The 26724-nt window shown below is 36.1% G+C and overlaps 1 protein-coding gene across 4 annotated transcripts in view; it reads left to right on the top strand.

The window, feature by feature from the left end:
• Positions 1-1805: 1805 nt before the first annotated feature.
• Positions 1806-26724, top strand: part of LOC121629996 (disabled homolog 2-interacting protein-like) — a 148951-nt gene continuing 124032 nt past the window's right edge. For 2 of the 4 annotated variants that reach the window (XM_041970005.1, XM_041970004.1), the window contains exons 1-2: positions 9534-9620; positions 13634-13739. In XM_041970005.1, coding sequence (XP_041825939.1) covers positions 9594-9620; positions 13634-13739 — 133 coding nt within the window. In that variant the 5' untranslated portion in view covers positions 9534-9593. Of the gene's footprint in view, positions 1851-9495; positions 9621-13633; positions 13740-19904; positions 20104-26724 lie in introns of those variants that run through there. The other 2 variants (XM_041970006.1, XM_041970010.1) reach the window with 2 other exon arrangements.

The raw sequence follows: 26724 nt of genomic DNA, 5'->3' as shown, positions 1-26724 counted from the left end.
CTAAAATACTAGTTTAGTTTATATCCATAATGAATTTGGCTTCAACTCTTATTGGTGTAACAAGGTGTAACATAATCATTGGCCCAATCAAACAATGGAATCATGCAAAATTCTGTTCATATAATTCAGGTTCTGACTTGTCAATCCATAAAGTTTGACAATAATTATAAAATAAGGTATGGCTTATTACAGTAAAGATACATTTCTTAACATTTACATCTTAACATAACAAGTACTTTAACATTTTTCCATAAAAATAACTAAAACTGTCCAACTAAACAAATATCTTCAAGTGATGCATGTTTGGAATACTGCAATAAAAGGGTGATTTGGAGGTCAGAGAGAAGAAGCATACATTTATTTGTGTTGGTGCCATTGCTGTAAGAGCACAACATCAGATTTTTAAAGTCTTCAGACATCAGGGTGTCCAGATGAATTTATCATGTCTCATGTGACTTATTAACAGTTTTTTGCAGTTTTGTGTTTAACAACATTCTATAAAAGATGACACCTCAAATACAGCACAAAGGTTTGCAGTCCTCAGTTTTTTTGGGTAAACTGCTTTGCAAATTTGATCCCAAAACAGCTGAGTTTTTCAACAAAATGAATGAAACTGACAACTACCAAGCCAATAGCACAACACCAAGAGTGGGCAGGATTGTCATCTGGTAAGCTGACTTATCTATTTACTAATGTTTTTTTTTTTTGCCTCTGTCAATTGCAATGTCTGCATTTAAGTCGTGTCTTTTGGTAGACGAGACTTCAACCAGCCAATCAAACTGGGAGCACTGGTTCTCAGTCTGCCAAATGAGGAGTGGTGCATTTCTGATACTGTTGAAAACCATGGAAAACAATTTTTTACAAAAGGGGAATATTTACTGTTCTGAAAATGGTTTCAGGTATAAACATGTGCAGCTGCATTACTCTAGTATTACATCTGGTCTTTGCATAGCATAGTGGAAACAAGGTGAGCTGTGTCATCTGTTGGTGGGAGGAAGTGTGGGTGGTCCAGATTAACTTATTCATAGATTTTTCATTTACTAAATGAGAAAAAAAACATGTACAATTGTAGACCATTTTAAGGGCATAAGAGAGTTTTTTCATGGCAAAAACCTGTAAATGTGCAATTTGGAGTAACACAGATGAGGGGACTAAAACCTACTGGAGCGAGACTTTAAATTGAGTGTACTGTGTGTTACACATTGAACAGAGTGCAAACAGAAACCAAGTTTCTACCTTGTATCATGTTGGTGTTCTGCCATTCAGGCTGCAAATTCACAAAAGATTGGATCTGTCACATCGAGGCAAACTGATGCAGTACATGAAAGTTTAGAATTGGTTTAGTGTTCAGCATGGCGAGGTTACAGAGAGGGGAGGGAAGACTGATGGCTCAGTGCCTGAGTGAGCAAGCCTACACTAAAGGTAATTTCTTTCTTCCTCTCTTTGGCACCTCCTCTTCTCTTCTTTAGTCTCAACACCACCCCCCTTTTTGCTCCTCCCATTTCTCTGCCACTGTGTACGTCATAAATCTCCATCTGCAGTACATGTGCTTTGTATAAGACGTACACATCCACTCTCACAGCAAACGAGAACAAGAATGAGAGAAGCTAAGAGCGAGATTGGAGACACTTGGTGGGGTAAAAAGGAAGCTAATTTCCTCTCCAGTACCGTCCTCCTGCTTTTGCTGCTTACTCTCTTGCTGTCTCACTCTCTGAGCTTCTACATAGACTCTCTCATCAAAACACACACTGAGGCGTGCTGGCTTTCTCACATTCTGTAGCTTGTGGACACACCGGAGCAAACAGTGAAGATGCAGCAGCAAGAAATCATGTTCTCTCATTCCCCCACAGGTCAGTGTGGCTCTCTGTGTTATTCATCTCTTTGCATGCATTACTATGCATCTTTTGAGTGTTAAAGGCTGGCTTCTTTCCCACATTCTCTTCATCCATCTATTCATCTATCCATCTTCCTGTGTGTGTTTGTTTTCCTTCTAGGTGTGCCTTTGAGTTGCATGTGTTGTGCTGTAAGAGATGAACACTGTGATTGTGACTGTGGCAGACAGAAGATTTGCTTTCTTCCATATGGCAGTGCTGAAGGTAGAGCAGCTCCTGCTACTATGAATGTTTTACTCCCAAAGCGCAGCTGTGAAAGTGCATATGAACCAAAGAGTAGTTCATTCCTCTGACCTAGATACAATGACAAGGGTTGGACTTGTTTTTTTCTTTTTTCTATCTGGGATCTGCTCATTTTCCCTCGATGGATGCAGTTGATTGTCAAAGCCTAAAGTGTTGTTTGAGTAGAGAAAGGCATGCATTGTCTGTACTGCTCATCACCATGTTTCAAGTCTTTGATAAGGAGAGAAGTGATATTAGGCTATTACTTGAAAGTTTTTGTGATATCTTGCTAAGAAGTAGATACACAAAGAACACATACTTGTGCTTCAGCCTACGGAGGGGTGGGGGCAGGGGGCGATGTGCATCTGCAGATCTGTTATCATGCAGATATGCAATTCTTTTGATTAGAACCATTAAGATAACAAAAAGATATAAATTCTTATTAAATAAATTTGTTAGAGTATAACAAAGTAAAACTGACTAACAATGAATTTATTAGTCAGTTTTACTTAGTTATACTCTAACTCAATGATGATAATACTGTTAATCTGAGGTGACAAATCTCACTAAAATGACTTAAGTCTGCTTATCTTAAATACGAAGACTGTTGTCACACTAAGAAGATTACAGTTATTGTAAGAGTTTAAGTAACAGAACCTCTTTTTTTTGGGGGGGGGGGGGGGGGGGGGGGGTGTTGTCTACAACTATTTGTCATGACTGATAACCCATCACTCATTAGCAGTTTCAACCAAACCCCCATTTGAAATGATTTCCTGCATAAGCTGCTTCACATCAGTTATGTACCTGAGCAAACCCAGATAGAAAATACAGCAGCACCTCGAGAGGTGACAGATGCACTGTGTGCTTCATTTGAGACACATGACAGTGATTTGTGCAGTTTTGCTATGCATGCATCCTCAGCTTTTTACTGTAGTGCATATCTTTTCTTCTTCCTGGCACAGTTTCTACAACAGTTTGAATGTGAAAAACATTTTTTTCAGACATTATCGCAGTGTCAGCTTAAGTAGCATCACTTATGTTTTTAAGGAGTTAAAGTGGAGACATTTATCATTCCAGCCACTCATCTGTTAAGTGTTTTGAAATATAGAATGATGGCCTTTCCCTCTTGACAAACTGCCAGACACAAGATGCTCAACCAGCTGCTAGAGTTCAAACTCTGGGTCTGTTTTTAACTAGCATCTTTATTGTCCAATTTTCCTCTACCTACAACTCTCACATTAAGACTGAAAGAGGAAATTAAAGGTGATTGGATCCAAATATAAATCAAGACTTAGATGCTTGAGTCTGTTTTGGTTGTATCATTGTAGGCTCTTATCATTTCCAGGCAAACAGGGACACAATGTTACTTGCAGAATGCCTTTTTTTCCCCTCCAATGTTTTCACAGTCCATTTGTTCTTCAGAGAACTTAACAAGCAGACTTTGTGGGCCACACTGTTCTTCCAAACACAATCTAATATTTATATTCCATGAACTCAAAGAAATGTAGAAAGTGAAGAATATGACTGCTTGTAAGTTTCAGGAAGCAGCTACTTGGTCACATTTCTGATCTTTTTAAACCTTCCTCTACTATTCTTGCAAATTAAACAGATGCATCTACTAATGATGTTACTCTGTTTTACACGTTATTGGGAAAAATCTGCAATTTAAATGGATAAGGACTTAAAGTGAATGCATAACAGCTAATCCTTAGAAAAAGTTGACTGTTGATGTAAAATATTTAACCAATAACAAAAACTTTAACAAGACAAATGCTTCATTCTCTAAGAAACATAATAAAATTGATTAAAAAAAGCATATAAGTAAAGATATGGGATTTAATCCAAAATATTTATAAATAAAAAGAAAAAAAATTCTACTGCACATCAAGAATAAGTGGGCAGGTGTGTCTAAACTTTTGACTGGCTCTGTGTATAAAAGTGTGTTGAAGCAAAAATGTGATTAGTAACTGTTGCGAGACAGGACAGAAGTAAAAAATAGAAAGACCACATTCTTAGCACATGTAATGCATCTATATTTATATATTACATCTATTTAATGCTTATATATAAACATGGCTATATATATATATATATATATATATATATATATATATATATACATATATAAATATTCTTTCAACAGTCCAGTTTAAGTGAGCTATGAAGCCGAAATCCATATAATGTGGGAGTTGCAGTGTAGGTGCATGTGCTGTTATGACATAGATAGTCGATAGTAACCTCCATATCTTCTCACAACTTTGAAGAAAACCTGGAATGTTGAGAAAAAAGTGTGTAAATTTAAAACCTCGCATTCAGTTTTCTTCAGATTAAGCTCCAACCAGAAACACGCTCAATAAACAGGGGCTTAAACAGATTTTTTTTTTTTTTTTTAAAGAAAATGTTAGCTTTCCTACCAAATGCAGAATATTGTTTCAAATCGATTTTGGCTTCTTTAATATTCACTAAATCAGTACCAGAGAGAAGGGCTCTGAAACAAACAGCAAAAAATTAAGTTTATTGTCATTTTGCCAACCGCAGATATCGATGAATGGGGGTAAAATGCTAATAATATGCAGTTATTGATCCTCTCGGTCAGCAGATGAATTAAAGGAAAGGGCAGCACACCATGGCTGTCAGCACATGCAAAAGCAACATAGCCAGAATTATCATTAGAGTGAGATTGGAGCTGGGGTGCTCTGATTGGTTGACACACTCATCCATAACACTGCACTGTCATTAGAGCCCACATACACAAATCTATTGAAATAGTGATCTGTTGTCTCTTTACTCTGCTCCTAATTACAGTTTTAGTGTGTGCTCAGTAACATGTCTGCTACATAATCAGGGGTAATTCATCACAAATACAGCGGACCAGTGTGTTTTCTTGTGCTCTCATTCTGGAAAAGATGTTGTAGCTCCAGTATAGAAGTTACAGACGAGCTAGTAAGATTGTATGAAACATTATTTCAGAAGTGTAAATATAAAATAAATATATAAATAAAAAATATTACTTTTCTTTCAAGTGTCAAAACTTTAATCTCAAAAATTACCTTTTATTTCAGAGTTAGATGCATAGATTGGGATGTTTATTAGCCTGAAAAAGCTTATAAACCCATCTAAAAGAAAGTTGTGTCCACCAATCTACAGTTTAACTGTTAATGCCACCACAAGTATTAACCAACAAGGTATTATTCCATGAAGTCAAATATTATTTCAGATCAACTCTACTTAGAAACATGTTAATGAAGTGTGTGACAGGATTGCAGTAAAATAACACTTAGAGCTTTTTTCCAAATAAAGATGGTTTAAAATGGATCAAAATTAATATTTTAGAAAAATATCCAGATCTTAATCTAATAGAAATACTGAAAAATGTATTTGAGTCGAGTTGTTCATGCAAATGAACCCATCAATCCCTGAATTTGAGCAGCTTGTCATGGCTGAAAATCCTCCCATTTTCTAAGTAGGACCAATCGACACTTACAGTTAATGCAGGAAAGAGGACGACAGAGCAGAACTACAATGATTTTATTACTTAAATACACAATACTGGGTAATTATTCTCAAGAAATAAGCAGCAATACAATTATTCATTGAATTAATTCAATAAGATACCCTTACTATATTTAACAACTTTTTGTGGACGTAATAATCTCGTCATAATCGCTGGAGGGTAAAATCCAAACAGAAAAGTTTCTAAATGGTTCACAGACCTGCAAATATCAAATGTATAAATCATACATCCAAAGAAATGATAAAACCACAACAAACTTTCAAAATATCAACCAACAGAGAATTTTTAATGGTCAATAAAAAGTAATAATTGGAACATAAAAAAGCTGTTTGCTGATTATTAATAATAATTAATAATATTGCTGTCCATAACCCCTTTACTTATTTAGAGCAGCTTACAACCATCATAAGTTCCCTCATTATGCCTCAGCAAACCCTTCTTGTGCTGCTAAGAAGCTGTTCGCTTGTTTTAGATTCTCAGAACCAACTAAGTAATGGAATGATTGCATACATTCATTTGAATAAATACCGAGAGGGTGATGGTTATCTTTATTTTGCACTTTTGTACTTGTTATATTGACTAACAGAAAATATGTGTTTCATATCTGCGATCATAAATCAGAGCAGCTACAAAAAGAAATTGTTTATTAAAATTACATGGCTGAATTGTCCTTGGCCCTGTCAATCAACCAGAGTAAAAGGCTCCGACAATCTTTATTAAAAAATGTGGAATGTGATTTTATGTGACTTTTTGTGGTGTTATTAAATATGTCTCTGCTTCTATCTTTTGTCAAATTAGAAACCCAGTAGCTGTGTTTGTTAAGAGACTTACACCATAAAAATATAAAAGTCAGAGCTCATCTGCTTCATACATGAACTCTGAGCCTCAGTCCTGTTTTCTTATTGAAGGAAATGAATCCAGACATAGCAAGCAGCGCTACTTAAAACAACTTCCATCATTTCTTTTAATCTTCCTTAAAATTTGAAAGCTTTTCAACCTGATTCTAAGTTACATAATTTAATGAACACATGGAATTAAAACTTATCTCTTCAGAAGTTTAGTTAAATAGAAACAGCTCACCTGCTTCCTTCAGCATGACTGTAAGCTTATCAGGCGGTTGTTGCATGCTAAAACCACATCTGTGTGTCTGTTTTGCATTAAGGTGCCTGTGCAGGGACTTGGAATGACAAGGTGATGAGTCTGTCTGGTTAATGCAGTTGTGACTACGACAAAATAAGACATAACTTCTACGATTGCAAGGATCCTAAAAATAATTATTTTGCAGAGTTTGCACACATGTAGACAAGGTCGCTGCTGCAGCTTGCTTCCAGCTGCTGTTTTAATAAAACTGATGATATGAGAATGCTGTTGAGTGCATTAATGTTTACCAACAACAAGGACACTGTCAACATCTATGCATCTTTGCTTCAAAAACGTTGACTAGATGCTGGCTGATTAATACATATCACTGACCAAAATGAAGCCCAAAAGATTAGACCTGAAATGTTAATATTTGTAGAGCTTACTGTCAAACACATAAAGTATCTGACGTGACAAAAGTCTCAATCCATGTGTAATGTTTTCTCTTTGCTCTTACATAATTTTAAGTGATACTTTTCTGCAAGGAGTGACAGTGGGTTAACTGTCAAATAAGACATGTGCACAAGTAAACATGCATGCATTTTCATCTTAGGGCTCATTTATACTCTTCACCAGCCTTTCTGAAAGTGAGGGTCCTGACCTCCAGTACAGTCATAAAATAATTTCACGAGGTCGCTAGATCATTGTAAAAAAAACAAAACCTACATTTATGACTCACATAATTAAAAAAAAAGCATTTTCTCGACGAGAGAAGCTTATTTTGGGCATGTTGGGGCCTTAAAATAGCAGTGAACTGAATCCACCAAAAACCACTTTGTCCTTTATATTTATGAAGTTTCTGATATTTTTCAAGCCTTACATTTAGTATTTTTATCATCAGGTTATTACAGCTGCTATCCTAAAAATCCAAACTTGGTCCCATGTCGGTGAAAGAAAGTGATTTGGGGCATGTAGGTGCTTTGACACAGTTGTTAACAGCTGTTACACACATAATATTCTTGCTTTTAATTCCATGTTCATGTGTTGCAGATTTTGTGTTTGTTGGAAACAATGTTCATGCATATCCTTAGAAATTTATGCTATGTTTTTTACAAGCTGCAATTTGAAAGTAACTGGTAGGGGTAGTGTGGAGACCATTACGACTCTGACTGTCAGATCACAGGATCAACAGTGGTAACAATGACTGGTTTAGTGAAGGGGTCTGCAACCTTTACAATTAAAAGAGCCATGTTTCCCTCAGCCCAGCCAAACAAAACTCATTTATAGCCACAAAAGTTACAAGACCTATTAAATAAAAGAAAACTTACAATTTTTTTTAATAAATATCTACCGTAGGAAATTTGTCATTTTTGAAGAACCACATTTTTATTTCTAACTTTAGGTTTTAAACAAAAGACATAAACAACAACATAAAACTTTTGCAAAAAAAAAAAAAAAAAAAAAAAAGGATAGACAGACTTTCTATTATGGGATGTGGATATTTGTGGAAAATTTTGTTTAAAAAAAAAACAAAACAAAAAAACACAGTTTCCAATATAATGACTAGAAGAAAAAAATAAAATAACTGGTACTTTTACTGTCATCAGGTTGTGGAAATTCCATGCAATTATTCCATGAAAAAAAATTCAATCAAAATTTTTAAAAACTTGCATTTCTTATTATATCTATATTTAAAAATGTGTGTTAGTTCTTTAGCATTTTAGCCATGTATTAAGAGCCATTATAGAAGCTTCAGAGACCCACTTGCAAATCCAGAGCAGCAGGTTGCAGACCCCTGGTTCAATACCACCATCTACTGTTTTTTCAGCTGGGAACACAAATTACACCGAATACTAACCAACTTTATTGTTTTGTTGACACCTTACAAATTCATCAACTCTCTCCGGTCTGAGATGTGCCCCCTCGTGGAATGCAACGGTAACAACGATTATATTCACAATGAAGCTGGTTGCCTACCCAAATGCAAGGTTAAATAGCAGTCTTAGACTTTAGAAATGTCATTACTTGGAAGTGAATAGAACACACATATGCCTTAGCCTACTGATATAACTACAACTGTCACAATGAACAATAAAACTGAGTGCTTACATACCAACACCTCATTTTCAAGCTTGCCTTCATCATCTTTATCATGTGAAAAATCTTGTCACTTTCAGTAAGTGGTTAAAAAAGTCAAATTCTCTATATAACCACATGAATTAACCTGCGTGGTTAACGGCCACGTAGGTTTCACGTGTGGACGACTGTCACAGACATTTTTTGGATAATGAAAAAGATGAGAGAAAAACTCAGAAAATGACTTTGCTGTGTTAAATGAAGTAGTCTCAACGCCTGTGTAACACTGAGCAGTGTGTGAGATGCATTTTTAATGTTTAAAAGCATGTGCAGTGCTTTCCTGAGATCAATGTCACCTTACCGCGGATTCTAGAAATCCAATTTATGCCTGCGTCAGTTTCTTTTCAAATGTGTTTTTTATTCACCTGACATCTACAGAATAAATAACAGAAGCAGCGGGGGTGGTGGTGGTGGGGGGCAAGAAGTATGTGGTAGTTTTTACCTTTCCAGTGGCATTGATTAGCTGGAAGAGTGTTTTTGCATTCATGAAGTAAGGCGGTTGAGAAGCAGTTCTTCTCACATTGATGGGAGCTCACCAAGAAAACAGTAATTATCCACTTTTATCCTCTTTCAGCATTTAGGAAAAATAATTATAGCATATTTGACACCCTTTACAGCTGTTCCTCTGTCTTTATTTCCCCTCTCCTTTAGATATTCGTTGTCCGCTGAGGCATCGGATGTCACGTGGATATTCATATGAAGAGAGAACTGCATGGCACCCAAAGTACTCTGCGGTTGGTGACTGTCACATGTTGCTTCTTGATGAAGAGGAGGTGGTGAGAGCAGACAGTGCAATCAATAGTTGTTATGTCCTTCTGTGTCCCTGTTCTTTTGTCTGCTGTTATTAGTTTATTTTTAATTGTAAAATTAATTCAAACTTTATGATTTTTTTGTGTGTGTGCACAGACTTTTCGAAAATTATGCTGAGGTATCATATTTAGCAAAGTCATCACAATAGTAGTGATAATGTCAGAAGTTAGTTGCAAATATTTGTACATTCTAATTTGCTCTGTGGTATTGTCCAAAAAGTAGAAACACACCAACTCTGAATCTTTTGTTCATCAAAGTAGTTTGGAAAAGTTTTTCATATCAGTCAAATGCCTTTTCAGTTTTGTTTAAGTGCTCAGAGTCGCATGAAACATTGTTTTAGAATATGCACAAACTAATTTACTTCATATACCAGCAACGAAAAATGTGTGATTTCAGAATGTTTTATGTGTTGCCAGTATTGCCAGTAAGGCATTAAGTTGATATCCTGAAATACACCATTATAGATTTTCTTTTTTTTTTTTTTTCTGTTTCCTAAATGAATTTATGTGAAGCCCTTTCGAGTTATTGGTGGCTTTACTGCAGCAAAGAGAGTTCAGTACGCTCAAAGTTTTAAAATAGAACTTAGTAACTTTTTCACCTTAAAAAATATGTTTCTGACTTGTTTTGATGGCACAGTGACATTTTTTATGTACATTCCTGGAGCTGTCGCTGCCCATCTGCTGTCCAACGTTGAAAATCCGCACTTCACAACTTTTAACCCGCTTCACTTCACCAACGATTCTCACTTTGAGCATGCACTGTGGCTGAAATCCAACAGGGCTTATAGGTGAAAGCTGGGGAGAGAGAGAGAGAGAGAAAGAGAGAGAGGGGGAAAGCGACTGCACTGACTTTTACTGTCTGGAGAGAGCTTAGAGTACAGATAAAGACGACGGTGGAGAATCAAGCTAAAAAGGGCACTTATTTGTGAAGCAGAGGATTTCGCAGTGACATCCCTATCATGCTCATTGCTTCTCTAGCACAGAAAGAACCCTGTAACCTGTCATTGTTGCAGCTGTCGGTGGGGTTCAGACATGCAGGTTAAGGCAGAGGTGGGGCTATGGAGTTATACTTTCAGGAAAGATAAGTATAGGTTGTAAGACACTGAAACAGAACAGTAGCATTTTTAGATTTTACTTTGGGACCCAGTTTAAAAATTGAGCATTTTCAAGCTCCTGACACGCCTGTTCCATGTGGACCAAATGATAAAAACATTAAGCAGAAAGACCTAAATTTGCCTCCATGGACATGACCTAAAACTACAAGATGGACCTTATAACCTTAACAATGTCATAGCAGTACAAGTGAATGAAGTTAATTCTGCACACATCGATTTTTAATCAGACTACTTTTATTGTTTTATCTTATATTGACTAAAGCTCCTCTGTGTTGCACATTTTCTTACTGCAGCATCAGTCTTCCACAGCCACTACACGAGTCTGTGATGCACAGCTACAGTTAATTAAAAAACCTTTGGTTAAGAATATATTATAAAAAAATAATAAATGAGTTTGTTGTTTTATGTTTAATTCTGTTGCCTTTTCATTTTCCTAATTGTTACACCAAACCTCATTTGATTTAAAAACCACATGGTCTGAACAATGCATGAGGTGTGCACGAGAGGGAAAAGGTGCATGTTTTTTTTTGTGTACTCAAAATACATGCATCGGGCCCCTGTTGAAAACAAGCTGTATAGAATTGCCAATAAAGACAGCAATTGAATATTAAAGGAAAAATAAGTAGCATTGACACCTAGTGTTTCAAATCAGAAGTGCAGTCGAAAGAGAAAAACACGGAGAGTTTCTCTGAGAGTTTCGCGCAGGTTGCAAACACTATTCACTTGGACAAAACATCATTACATTTGTTGTTGTAAACTAATAGACCACCAATTTACTCGACTAATACATCCATACAGTCACACAAGTTTATTTAACGAATGCCGAGAAATAAATTACACTAAAATCTTTGTAAATAACGATAAACTTTTTGGTTAATATAAACAAAATTCCGTTGCTTAGCTGTAGAGGAGAACCTTTGCCAGCTCTGCATCCGTTTTGAAATTAATTTGGTTTCTCAGACTTCTCCACCTTTCAAAATATTCTCCAATATTGTTTTATTCCGTTTTTGGTCATTTGCTTTTTTTAGCAGGACACCAAGGCTTTTTAGGTTTTTTTTTTATTATTTTTTCTGGTCCACTTCTTTTACTAGCTTCCATACCTGCACGCTGCTGCTCTTTTACCGACATAAAATACCAAATGCGGCATTGTTGTTTGACAACCGTGGGGAGTCGCATAAGATTGGTTAGTAACCAGGAAGCAGGAAAGAGCTACACAGTGCACCAATGTTATTCCGTCACGTAACTTTTACTTTGAAAGAAGAAAAACTTGACAAAGACATTGTTGATGTGAGAGACAGATTGTTTATAGGGAAGCTTTCTTTTATCCCTCACAACAAATAAGAACATTTTAAATTATTAAATTATTATTCAGCCTTTAAAATATTTTAAAGTTTCAGTTAAAAGTCAAAATAAATGAAACATATAAGATCCTTTAATAAACTATATCAGTCTTAAATTTAAATTACAAAACAACTGAACCTTGACAAATGAACGCGTACTATTCTATTCTATTCTATTCTACATCCACAGCAGTAGTAATAACTAAAGAAGAAGAGAGAAAAGATTTCTCACCAGCTTTCTGAGCACTGGTTCTTCTGAAGTAACCTTTTCATAAAGAATGAAATAAGTTTATTATTCCAACAAAGCCATTTTAGTTTATTATTTAAACTAATCTAACCAGCATAGACTAAATTATATATTTTAATTGATTTCTGCCTTCATTTCAGTGCTGTCACACCTCATCACATCAGACTTCACTGATGTTTCATGATCTTCTGCCATAATAGGGATGTGACTTAAATGGTGAAAAAAGATTATGCAGCTTCTTTATATATATATATATATATATATATATATATATCTATATAATTAGTCTGGGGAGTTTTTACTTTACCATCTAAGAGATTGCTCATTTGAATTATTGCAGAGCCGTGGTGATGTGTGAGATAAAAGAATGATCTATAAATTAAGCATTAAAAAGCTTATAAATGCAGGGTAACAAAAGAAAAGGGCAAACTGGAAAGACATATTTGATCAATACCAGTATGTTTTCCCTAAGGATTAGTCTGTCTCTGTACTTTCATTTGATGTGTTTACTCTGCTTCTTCAATATTTGAGACAAGTGAATTTAGGTCACGCAGGATTATTAAATGATAAGTCATAAAAAAGTCACTCATACAACAACACAACTACACTGTACACAATGCTGCAAACTGTTCTCTTAACTGTTTTAATAGAATTGAGAACTGGCCTTAAACTTTATTTCCATCAGGCAGGTAAAGAGGATAGTCAGAGGATCGGAAAGACACAGAGATTATCAGGCGGACATGTGATCAGAAGAAGTGAGAAAACAGTACAGACAGGCTGTTGCAATGAGTTGAGAGGTGTGAGGATGTTCGATAAGCTATTATCACTCCAATTGGTGGACATCAGGCCCTTTTCTCACCACAGCCATTATTTTTCCTTTGTCTGTTTAATCTTTAGAGCCAAACGTTTTAAGTGCAAGCTATTGGAAGATGTGGGCTGACACAGATTCATGTGTTGCTAATGTCCTGTCCGTTATGTTCAATGACAACTCATTTATCAGGACTAAAACATCTATTGTGTGCTGTAGGTGCAACACAGCACTTAACATGAGGTTCAGAATAACCACAGCAACACAGATAAGGAACCATAGTAACTACTGAAGGTGGCTTTGGTGCATTTTATGTGGCTATCTGATTTTCTTTTCTTGCTGCTTTCTATTTTGGTATCCTTTTTATTTTCATTATATTTGTTTTTTCAACTTTTTCTGCATTGAATTTCTTGTGTTTCTCTTTTCTCTGCCTCTAACTCTTACAGCAGTTCTGTTTCCTGTTTTTGCAGCAGAGGCGTTCTGCGTCTGGCAAGGCCCACCTTCTGCGCCGCACCATCAGCGTTCCCGTAGAAACCCAGTTTCCAGAACTCCACAGCCAGCTGTCCACCGAAAGCCGTGAGTAGCCTGAGGCCATAACCTCTATAGTGATAACACACTCATACACACACTAACACCAACATTTACTAAAAATAATAAAAAATAAATGGAATTATTGGTGGGCAACATTATGAATAAACAAATTATTTATTTATTTATTTGACTGTAGAGACTCTCGTGTCCACGCATCATCATTTTCAGTTCAACTTAAACATCATATGTAACTTGTTCGCTGCAGCTTTCATGTGCTGAATGACTTCTTTATTCTCAGGGGTAATCTAAAAATAAGTAAACAAATCTCTCATTTCTAACCTGCCAGGGAGAGACTTAAAGAAAAAAAGAAAATTTCACATCCACTAGATGGAGACTTTGCTGCTTTGCACTGTTTTGTTCACAGGACCCCTTATTTTTATCCATTACATGAGGCATTTAAGTGTTTGTTGTTGTTGTTTGTTTTTTGTTTGTTGAGTGAATAAACTTTAATATTATTAATATGGAGCATGTAAATAAAACCTGGTGTAAGTGTTAAATAAGTATGTGTAAGGGTAATTTTTGGACTCTTATAATACAGTGTTTCATCCAACAGAAATTTGAACAGATCTTAAAATTTGACACCTCTATCCATAATGCTCACATGTACACAGGTATTTTGAGAAACACTGATTTTATTGTTTGTGAAAACTAGAAAATGCTTTAGGCTTGCAGCATTAGATGCTGCACCACCATCTAAGTTGCTTATGTTACAATATGTTAACTCCTTTGTTTACATGGTAACGCAGATGTAGCTGAGATTGCATTCGCACTAATCTTGTCACAGTTTTTTTTATGGTTGATTATCCACTAAAATAAAAACCATTTCACAGTTAGCAAAACCTTACACTGAAGAAGCAAAAAACTAGATTTATAAACACACTATAAACACAAATCAGGCATCTTGTGTTACATTCATCTGGTATCTGTGTAAACACACTTGAATCCTTAAAAAAAAAAAAAGAAAAGAAAAATCAGGTACAAATGAAGTAACTTTATTGAGTGTGTGTGACATAAATCCAGTGTGAAATTTCTGTGCAGTAATTGATTTGGCACACAAGGAGTTTTTTTCTTTTTTTACGGTAGTAGTAGAACCAGAATATGATTTGGTCTGGCTTCCATTTTGAATGACTTGAGTAAATCGTAAGAAATATGTTTTTTTTTTTCTTTTGTTTTTCTTTCAATTGTTTACACTCAATTCTGAAAACAGAATTTCTAAACAGCTCAGACAATTAACCAAAGACCAAACCCAATTTTCTGAACACCCAGTTTGTTTCCAAATTAAACATATCAGCCACGATCATAAACAAATTGCTAAAAATCTTATTGTTCCATGTCAATAATTGAACCCTGTTCCAATCACACACTACCATGAAAAATGTCCACATCTGTAACAAAACTCCTCATCTGGGGGAACTCAAGTCATCTTCTCCAGATGAGAAGAAAGGCACAACCACCTTCACTGCTCAGTGTAAGACATTGTGGTGGACACTGTGTTTTCAGTGTCAACATGTCACACAGCAATGGATGTAGTTTGTTTTTGGGAGCCAGCCATAGAGTTGCACCAACACTTGTATTTATGACCAGCATTTCACAATGCCAACTTCACAGCTGTTGGCATTGTGGTACATTATCCACATGTGCACCTATTAACAGGGGCATGTACAACTATATGAAGGGAGTGAAGGACAAAAATTATATTGGACTAAACTTGGCCAGCAGAGTATTTATCAAACAGATACGTCCTGCTGCAGGTTGCTGAGTTGCTCACTCTTGTTTTCGGGGTCTGATCAGTGCTTGAACACGTACAGCTGTATGCTTTGTGTTCACATTGTTTACTGAGTATTTATATTACTTTGGTTCTGCTGGTCTTTTTGATGACAAAAACAGTGTGCGCTCCCAGCAACAGCTCCCAGCAGCTGACCAATCATAGGCAGCCCGCATCATGGAGAGGCGGGGCTCAGGGCGGAAGAGTTTCATTCTGCTTGTTTCTGGCTGATCTGAGAGGATCAATATAAAATAAATAAAGGGGTATGTGAAACATGCTGGATTGATTCCTGCCCTTGTGGACTCACATATTAGATTAAATTAGCCTGAAACGAGCATAATAGAGCCACTTAAAGTCTCATCTTGTAAACAGTTGTGGGATTATTTGTGATGGAGTACTTCTTGGCATCACCACCATCCTCTCATGCATTGACATTTCTTTTAGATTTGTCTGGAGGACAATTTTCCATTTAGACAGATATACACAGTAACTTTGTATTATGGTAAATACAAGACTTAGCTTCACTTGCTGGTCTTACTATAGACTGAACGTGTCCAGTTTGCCATTTCAATGGACGGCATATCAGTCAGCTGTTTTTTATAATATACAGTAGATATGATCTTTCAAGAATTATATCATGTACTGCAATTCCATGAAATGCAAAAGCACCTCTACATAAGGCAACAAATGTTATTTGTATTTGAGCTTCATATTCACAGTTTTTTGATAATCCCATAAATGTGTTAAAATTTGATAGATATGCAAATGTAATTTTGACAGCCTCAGTGTGCTGAAAATGTGATACAACCCCTGCAATCTCACCCAACAACTCACACACGAAACGACAAAGCTGCTGAAATCAGAAACACAAAGCTGAAACGGATTGTAAATGTATGCAATATAAAACGTGAGACACTTTAAAGACTGTTACACGGGCTGATACAGCATATAAGTTTCATTAAATTAAACTTGTTGACAAAAACAAGAAACAAACAAAAAAAAAAAAAAAAAACAGAGGGGTTGCTTAATTGTATCCTTTAAAATCAAAGCAGTAATAATAGTAATGTCTAACCCGCCCATGTTTCTCTCCGTGTGTGTATGAACACCTGTTTTCAAACTGTAGTTAACACACAAACACTAATGTCTGTTTTAATACTTATTCAAAAGCATAGATCCCACCAGCTCGTGTCCTTCTGTGATTGATGCTTTAAATAAGCAGTGTGATAAATAAAAACTGCACTTGAATGAAAAGCAGTTCACGGCAAATCACAGAACTCTCTCATCTCATCTCATCTTCAGACTGAATAGTGAGGAGCTGATGGCTCTTCTCTTTTGAATACATCAAGGTTTTTGGGAAAAACACATGAAACAGAGCGCACTGCATTGCTATTATTCCTTTTTTGCTGAAGGTTATTATATGTTAGTTAGGATTAAGTGGAAGTGGAAATCCACTGGAGTATGTTGCATGTGTTTTTTTTTTGCGTGTGTGTTTTTTTTACACACCTAGTGGCCCTAAAGTGCTGCTAGTAATCCTTCTCCCTAGTGTACTTGATTACTATTAGTTACCATTAGCCAGAGGAGTGTTTGTTACCTTTGTGCAAGTCACTGCAACAATCTTACCCCTAGGCCAATAAATATTTCATTGTTTTGCCCCTAAGATGAATTAAAATACCTCAAACAATTAAAAGTTATAAATTATCATAAGCTTGATGATGATTAAATTGAAGTGTTTTCATGATGAAGCTGACTGAAAAGATGGTATAAAATCCCCATTAAATAGTAAAGCAACATGCATAAGACTGTGGCGCATCAGCCTGAAATGAGGCCTTTAAAATATAAAAGCACAATGGATTCTTATCTCTAAACCTTAAACTTGTGTCTTCTCTTATTGTCAGTGAGTGACTCACTGTCTTTTTTACATAGTATCTGAGCTTCAAATACATAAAAAGGTGTGAAATATGTTTGAAGAGATTGCTATATTCATAACGCCAAAGTGTAAAAGTTTGCAGATCAACAACTTTTCCAATACTTAACATAAACAAAAACTAAATCAAAGAATATTAGTGAAAAAAAATCCAATGGTTAAAGCCAATAATCACTCTTTCATTACAGTTTTGTGACTTTCTGAAGGTCTACATTACAATAGACAGTTATATTTGTATTTATGTGAATGAAAAGAGAAAGAAATTACATCCAAGAAGACAAATTATAGATAAAAGGGGTTGGACTTCATTTCCATTTCCCACAGGAGAAGAGGAGAGTTACCAGAAATAAAACTGTAAAGCACCATCAAGAAAAGATGTGTAAAAGCAAAACATCTCTACCTGGAGAAGCACAAAACTAATTGTACACCTTGTAAGAGTTTCCAATCATTAAAAGGCCGGTTAGGTTAAGTTTGTTCAACAATCCCTGAACAAACCAGAATCTACAATTTGTAAATGTGATGGAGAATGGTAGCTTTTCTAGTCTTTTGCATTTGTTAACCTACAGGGTGTCTTGAGGTAACACTGGGTTTGATTTAAATTATGACAAATCCCAACCAACAATCAAACATAAGACACTTGGGAAAAAAATACAATGCAAACTCATTATTTTGAGGTAGGAGAGCACTTTGTTTTCAGATGTTCACGTTGCACATTCCTGTTCTGTTTTGTAGAGTTCAAAGCACCATTTTTTTTTTAGATCTCACGGTTTAAAAAAATGACTGAGGATTGTGTTAAAGCTTATTCAAATAAACTTTCATTTTCTACACATCTGGAAGTGTTTGCTGCCATCAATGCATGCTACACAAGTTGTACCACTAGGGTAAGGCAACAATCTGGCAACGAGTGGACTGCAGACGGGCTCTTATGTAGGCTGGCAAAGCCAAATAGCAGCAGGTGAGTGGCATCTCCCATTACCACCAGGTGAGGAGAATCTCCAAATAGCACCACCACCACCATGCCCAGTAGAATCTCTGAATCACAAGTAGCAGAAACAGAACATGACAAAATAACAGCGAAATATAATCCTGACAATGATGCATCATTGCAGCCCTAAAAATGTAATTAGGTCACAAAACTAAATCACTCTATTTGTGTTTTGTCTTTATCCATTTATTTATTTGTTTAGTGATACACTGTAAGAATCTCACAATAATGTGTTTCATTTCACAAGTAGTTTTATCACCAACTTGATGATCTTTAGCCTAACTGTAACCACGTTCGCTGTAATGCCTAAACCTAACCAAACAGTCACTGAAAGTAGAGATGAAAGGCTACTGAGAACAAGTTAAAATAAAGTAATAACTTTAAAGGTTAGGTTTAAGAAATCAGTAAAGAAAGCATTTCCATGAGATGATTTTTGCACTCTATAATTTATTCCTTTTTGGGACATGCAGGGAAAAAAGGGCCTTTTTCTATTTTATTTTTTTATTTTTATTTATTTTTCATTTATTTATTTTTGCCATTTATGTGGCTGCAGGAGTGTAAAGAAGCTTTGGGTGGAGATCATATGGAAATTTGTGTACATTAGTAATGCCAAGAGACAATATTATCAAAATAAGCTAATTCAAAATGTTAACAGAACAGGTGAACATGCTTTTAGTATGTCTTGTGTTCAAGCATCAAAACCTCATTTTTTCATGTATCTTTTGGAAATGACAGCATCCTGCTTGTTTGCAGCACTACACTAATTATCATTGCCCACGTTAGACTACTTTGGTCCTGATTGAGATGAGCTTGTCACCTTTGTGTTTGTAAATCAGCTCTTTGACTTCATCCACTGAACTGGACACTCCCATCAGTGTCATTTAAAGTTTGCAACTACATGCTAAGTTGCCAGGGAGAGTAAATCTGCTCCAATACTGGGTAATCTGTTCATTATGTAGATTTTTTTGCCAGCAAAAATTCTAAACTTTACAGCTAATCATAGTTAATAATGTCTATATTTCTAAAAATGTTAGTAAAATCAAAACAAAGCATTTTCATTTTAACTTTTGATCATATTTCTAGTAAGAATGACTCAGAAGAAAAATAGTCATTTGTTGTACCTTTAAGATTTTTTTTATTTTATTTTATTTTTTACATCTAAGCTGTAGAATAAAATAAGCACACAGATTATTAAGGCATTTTTCCCTCCACTAACTTTACTAAAATATCTTTATGAAACAACAACAAAAAAGTTTAAAATTAATCAAAGTGGAAACATTCCTCCCAGCAGCCACAACCCCTCCACCCATTTCTGTCTCTCTCCATGTGGAAACTGCCCCTCTGTCTCCTCCCTCTTTTTCTGCGCTCTGTTCTGCTTTCACTCCTTGCTCTCCAGAGAGGGACTCAATCAGACAGATGTAACACGGCGGTAGAAGCCTGAGCTGAGCTGGCAGGCTGCAGGGGCCAGACCAGAGCCAACAGCTCTGACTGGAGACAACAGCAGAGCAGAGACGGCAGCAGCAGACGATATACAGCAGTACATGTTGTAGCTGCAGCTCAGCTGTCGAATTATCTTTTCCCTCAGTCAGGATATGGGTGCGCTGATCCAGGTGCTCACCACTCTGTGAATTTAACATGGACCCTGACACCAGCACCCATCAAGAGGCACAGCATGGTAAGTCGAGATTCAAACAAGTGATTATACAAGTGATACCATGGAACAAGTTGAAGAACATGAAAATGAACAAGGGATTTGGGTCAAATGGTTTTTACTGTTAGCTAGATTTTATGGTTGGGCTCTCCATTTGGCCCTGAAGCTGTTGACTTGGGCCTCTGTGGTCAGTCATGAATAGGACTTCAGTCTTGTCCATTGGGTAGGGGTTAAAGGGTGAGGGGTGTTACATGGCAATACGATGAAATCAACCGCCTGCTAAAGACGTTTAACTTTAACAATCTTTCCCCATTACTCAAGCAAAAGTTGTTTTTTTTTTTTTTTGGCTTCATGACCCTGTTAGATTTAAAAACAGCCTGTCGAATGGATTATTTCTGCCTCCGTTCGACTGTTTTTGGGTTGATCTTCATGAAGCAGCAGGCTCTTCTTTTTGTATCAGAATAATTAGCATATGTGAGGGCCGTGGGTGTGAGATTTCTGCTCAAATGCAGCACAATAATTTGGTGGTAATGTGAATCTGTATATTTGCAGGCTGTACAGTGTTCGCAGTATGTGGGTGTTTGTGTTAGAGACCCAGAGCAGCACAAAAGAATGAAAGTGGGATATGAAGGGAGAGAGAGGGGGAGAGACAGAAAGAAAAAGAGTTATGTACACAAATAAATCCAGGGGGATCTAGACTCTACTGTTGGCCGGTGAGTGCTCCCTCTTTCTCTTCCTCCTCATTTTCTGCTGCCTCTTTTCTTCCAGCACTCCAAATGTTTGAGCAAAAACCAGATAGTTCAAAGTCAGAAAAAAACTATATTAACTGGGTCAGAAAAGATCTTTGGTTTTCATGGCTAACGGGAAGGGCTCTGCTGTTGATGAAGAATGTGGTTAAGAGAATGAGTCAACAAGAGCATATTTCCAAGAGGCCATACTTTCTTTTTGCCAGCGTCTAAACCACATTGCTTTATGCACTGGGCTGTCTGCCATGACAGAGAAGGAGACAAAAAGACAAGGGAGGGAAAAAAATGCAGAATAAAACTTAAGACAAAACTTTTTTTTTAATTCCTCTTTATAGATAAGCAACTTCTACTCTTACAGTTCAACTTGGAAAAGTGAGAACATGGAGTTTTTTCACACCTCAGTATGAAAGCTCCCTGAATTTAAAAAAGTCATGCAGCAATTTTTACCAACTCCTCTGAACCAGCCATCCAATTTCAAAGCATAAAGCCCCAGAAGAATCCTTCAAAAGATTCAATAAAAATAAAAAAGTGGATGCATAAAGGGCAAAAATCTGATATTGTCCGATTGCATTTGCACCTAAAGTTTGCAGGTCACATGAAAGGATCATGCTTTATCAAGCTTACAGGTATCAGTTTTCACTCTTACAGACACACACATCACTGGCGTTTCTAAATGCATTTTTACCATATATGCATAATTTTGTCATGTTACCTATTACTTACTATAATTTGCATTTAAAGTAGATGTTGATCTGTTTTCTGTTGGCTGTTATTAGCAGTGAACTGTGTCTACATCTATTGTCTCACAAAGCAGAAAACTGCAGCTCTTTTCTCTTTAAATACAAATTTAAAAAATGACATCACCACCAGGCAATGTAATTTAAGCAAAACATTTTCACAATCGTGCTTCATGAAGAATTCCTGCTGCAAAATCTGCTGGACATCATTTTGTAATATTTCTTTGGTTGATAGTATATCGGGTAGGTGAAAGGTTTTGACATGAGCAGTCGAGTTTATCTCGAAGGTTTTTTCATGCATACTGATGTAATGCACGGAGAATGTGGTTTGATGTTGTTTTGCTTAAAGAAGAAAGGCCTTCACTGTGAAAGACGTTGTCTAGGTAGCAGAATATGTAACACAAAGTATCCCTGAGACCATAAAATGATTTCAGCTACATCTCCTACATAAGAAATTTATTAATATTGTAAAAGAGGACATGAAGTTGGTTGTTGTAGAAGAAGAGGAGGCAGATTAGATGGAGGTTGATTATTCACTGTAGCGTCTCCTGATTGGAGCGGTCTAAACAAAGACTGTGAGCTAATATCAGTTTGGATCTGCTCCATAAATTTTACCTAAATGACACACTCATGTTCACGTGTGATCTACACTTTTAATAGGGTTGTGTCCATCACAACTAAACAACTGTTAACTTTAAAACATATCACAATCATTGCTATGAGAAAAAACATCTGCTCAGTATAGCTAAAGCTGCTTCATCTATGGCTTTTTCCATATTTTTTTGCATTATGTGTTAACAAAAGATGGAGGCTTAGCTTTTTAATTTGCCAGTAATTTACTCATTTCTGAATAATTTACTTATTCACTTAACTGAAAAAAAAATTAGCACTGAAAAAAGAGTGGTCGTTCATCGCAATGAATTCTCTTAGCTGTTCCACTGTCCTATGATATTGGTCACGCTTTATTCATTTCTATAATATCCCATTAAAAGTGAGCATTGCAAAGGGTTTGCAGAGCTATGGGACTCATAATTTGGCATTTTCCTGGAACCAGAATTGTGGATAAAGATTTTTTTTTTTTCATATTATCGTAGGGCATAATAGCTGATTCATAAAAATAAATCCTAACCAGACTTCATACAAGTCTGTATGATTGACTGGGAGCATCTTTAATCATGAGACCTAATAAGCCTGATAAGTTTCCTTACAAGCAGTCATCTCTTTGTTTGGCATCAAAGTTATTTCATATACTGTAGCACACATAAAAAAGAGGTTTCAGAGGGGAAAACAAGCAAAAAAAAGAACATGGAGGGAGAAGTACTTTTCCATGGACCTCATTGACATGTAAATAGGTCTGCATGTTTTTGTCCTAGATGAGAAAAGTTGACTGCTGGAGTACCAGAGGAGGAAACAAAGGCATATTTTTACTGTGTATTTTAACTTGTGTCAGAACTTTTTTTTTTTTTTTTTTTCAAAATGGGGATTAAGCCAGCTGAGATTCCTTGAAGCGCTTTTATAGAAAACAAGGGGCTTTTCTTTTATTTTCCCTTTTTAAGCCAATTAGGTTTTGTCACCACACTTCTAAAATTCCCAGATACTATCCAGATGAGGCTGATCTTATGGGTGAGAGTGCTGTGGGGTTTTTCCATGAACAATGTTCAGCTTTTGATGAAGGATTTGCTTGCTTGTGTTGTCATGTGCTACTATGTTGCCAGGCTTCAGCTGGCTGGTACAATATGTGTAAAACTTGGACCTGGTCTATCAATTTAGAAGTTATTATTTAGTGTCGCACCAGACCTAGTGATCAATTGATTGTAATTAAAGTGACGCTCCTCAGTCTATGAGGTTGCAGCCAGGGCAGATGAGCATTTTAAAGTTTAGAGAATGATGGAAATGTAATGTTTAGTCTGTTTCCAACTATAAACAGTTATGTGTGTCAAGGACTCTGAGTTGTGTACATGTACACACCTCCTGGTTAAAACAGAGACTTCGGTTTAAGGTTATTACTTTTAACTCAGTGTTTGCAATACTTTGGACTATTATAAGAAACTAGGCATGTTTATCATCAAAAAGTAAATCAAATAGCAAATCAGTTTCATAATAAAGCATTGTCTGGTCAGCTAGTCAGACTTAAAAATACATTTCCAATTGTACGTGGAATAAGTTTGCATCTTATTATATTTCAGTTTACTAGGTAACATAGAATGCACCCATTTATTAGGCCTCTGTTTGGAAATTTCATATGTATAATCCACCCATCCTGTTTCTACACCTCCTTATTTAATTACAGGGTGACAGGTGGGTTGGAGCCTACCCCAGCAGCTACCAGGCAAGAAGCAGGGAAGACCCTGGACAGGTCACCAGTCTGCAAACATATAATAAAATGAGTTTATTTTTGCAAGCATAAATGGTAAAGCATAAATGAAGATGACACATAGTACAAAAAGTGTCTGGCTTGCCTAAAGGTAAAAGTAATTAAAAACAAATTAAATTATATAGCTGAAGCTCTAAATCTTTTTTTTTTTTTTTTAAATCATAGTACAATATTTGAACATTATCTCTGCAAAGGCCCACTCTGATAAAGTGAAGCAGAACATAATGAGAAAGATTTTAGTACAGACAGTTCAGGCAAGGTCTCCAAACTGGTCATGTTGGCACAGTTCGGCCATCTGTTCTCAAGTACCTCCCCATTGGACCCTGGTTTTGGGGAAAAAAACGGGCTGTCATAGAGCAAAACTCATAGCTGGATATTAAATCCTCCTGATTTCAAGGTGACTGTCTGATGATATCATTTGCAGCAGATTCTGTACAGAACACCATGCTGTTGTACCATTTATAAAAGAACAAACATACATAAATAAGTGACATAAAAACCTGGCAAATCCAAGTAGAATTAGATTAGCTGGACTATCACAGGATGTCAGGAAAAGTTTAAAATAATAATCTATGTCGTGTTTTATAACCTGAACTTGAAATGGGAACAACACACTATGTTTATGTGCACACATTTTATTTCAGTAAACAAGCTTTTTTCCTCTTACTGGTACTTAACCACATTTTTATCAGAGAAAATTGAAGACTTGCTATGTTTCTCATTCAGATTGTTTCTACTGCCAGTTGATTGCATTCAGACTTGGCTTTCTAAAACACCCCCATTCAAATGCATCTCACTTGTCTGCCACTGATGGGATTTGCCTCCCTGCTTATATTTGACTATGTCTGTTGGGAAAGCTGCACATGTTTCTGAATATAGACGGAGAAATCATCACACACAATTGCAGGCTGGCAGCTTCAAAAAGGGAAAGTGTATGCTATTTGGATAATGAGAGTACTCCATCAAAAGCAAAAAAAATGGGGGGGGGGGACTGGAAATAAAATATGATATGAGAGACAGAAGCTTAAATTTACATCAGTTTTCAATATTTGGGTTTTAGTTGGGCAGATGGTCCTTCAAAGGGGTCAGGGACAGGTTTGTGTTGATGGATATGTGTGTTACTGAGCACTTCTTTCTGACATGTTTCCTGTAACAGAAGGAAATCAGTATGATGGAAATATTTAATTTCCATCTGGAGGAACTTGTCCCAGGAATTGAGGTTCCTTGAGAAGCTTAAAGCAGGAACAGAAATCTCTCTCTTCTTTGTTTTTTTTTTTTTTTTTTTGCACAATTGTCTCTGCTTTTATTGAGCAGAGTAAACAAACAGCCCATCACTGGTGGCTCAAAAAAATATTTTGCATTTAGAGAAAGTAAATTTAGATCTGTTTTTGTTGTTGTTGTTTTTGTCTAAATTACAGATGATCAAGGAAACATTCAGAGAAAAACAATGCCACACATGTTTGTTTCCAAAATAGTTATAGTGATATATATTTTTTTAATTTTTCACAAAAAGACATTTTTTATGTTGCAGAAACACCCTAAAACAAGCAGCTGATGCATAAAACTCACAAGAGTTCCAGCTGGTTTCTTCCTCTAAGTTGCACTCTGTCCTTATCTTTTTCAATATTTCCATCAAGTAAGTGTAAATGTTCCTATGTCTGTGAGCAGGATTACACAAATAAAATAAAATAAACACAAGAAGAAGGAAAAAAAACTTTCCTGATTGTCATGAAACTTGGGCAGGTTGAAGATAAGAAAAGCTTTCAGAGTCCGTGGTTTGGATTGCTGTGATCAAGCTCATTTTAAGTCACTCTTTAGCTTAAATCTCAGTGATTTTAGTAATGTCTTCATGTCTCATTTTTAGAGCTGTTAGCATCACAACTGGTACATATGGTCTTTAGATCAAACGCAACACAAGTTACCACTCAGATTAGTCATTGGTAAAAGCATTGTGACAATAAACACCAAACCAGTGGGAAGAGAGAGCATCTGCTGTAAACAAAATAACCCTTGAAAGCACCACAAAGGTAACTTTCAACCTACAAATAGGATGTAAGTTCATACTAAGTTGCAAGGTGATTACACAATTTATATTGCAAATGGCTAGTATATCCTGTAAACAAACAAATTTTCATTTTTATTCTTTTTTCCTTAAACCAGTGCACAGTAATTATTGACCAAACTTTTGGAAGCCACTGTAGTGAACAAAGCAGCCTTTTGTCCAACGGGGGTGACAAAAAATATCTACTATTGATAAGAGAGATTATAAACCTGACATGTGTGTTCGTCTAAGAAATATGCCATCCCTAATCATCAAAACATCACTGCATATATACTATAAGTTTGTGGAAATGCATTTGTACATGCAAAGAGTCGCCCTTATAGAGTACAAGTAGCTACAAGATCAGCTGCTGGGAGGCACATGTAGGACATGAAACATGAAAAGTTTATTAAACCCTTAAAACTAGTCTGATGGATATAAATGACACTGTAAAGGCAGAGCTAAGCGAAAATGTCAGGGAGCTGACTTGTGGCCAGCAGCAACAGTGGCAAATCTCCATTTGGCTCCATTTGTCAAAAAGCCTCCCTGATGGGAGACTGTCAGTCAACGAGTTCTGCTGTGGAGAGGAGGGTTAGTATGTAAAAAACAAAGAATCTACAAGACTGGATGGATTTGGAAACTGGAATACACATATACAAATATAGACTAAGCAGATTACCATGGTTTGTGAGCAACAGTGCTTACGTTTGCATTTGTGTGTTTGTGCATACACAGATTTACTGATGG

This window comes from Melanotaenia boesemani, chromosome 19 (assembly GCF_017639745.1).
Source record: "Melanotaenia boesemani isolate fMelBoe1 chromosome 19, fMelBoe1.pri, whole genome shotgun sequence".
In the NCBI taxonomy this organism is placed as follows: domain Eukaryota; kingdom Metazoa; phylum Chordata; class Actinopteri; order Atheriniformes; family Melanotaeniidae; genus Melanotaenia; species Melanotaenia boesemani.
The sequence above is the reverse complement of the archived record's forward strand: the minus strand, read 5'-3'. Positions and strand labels throughout refer to the sequence as shown.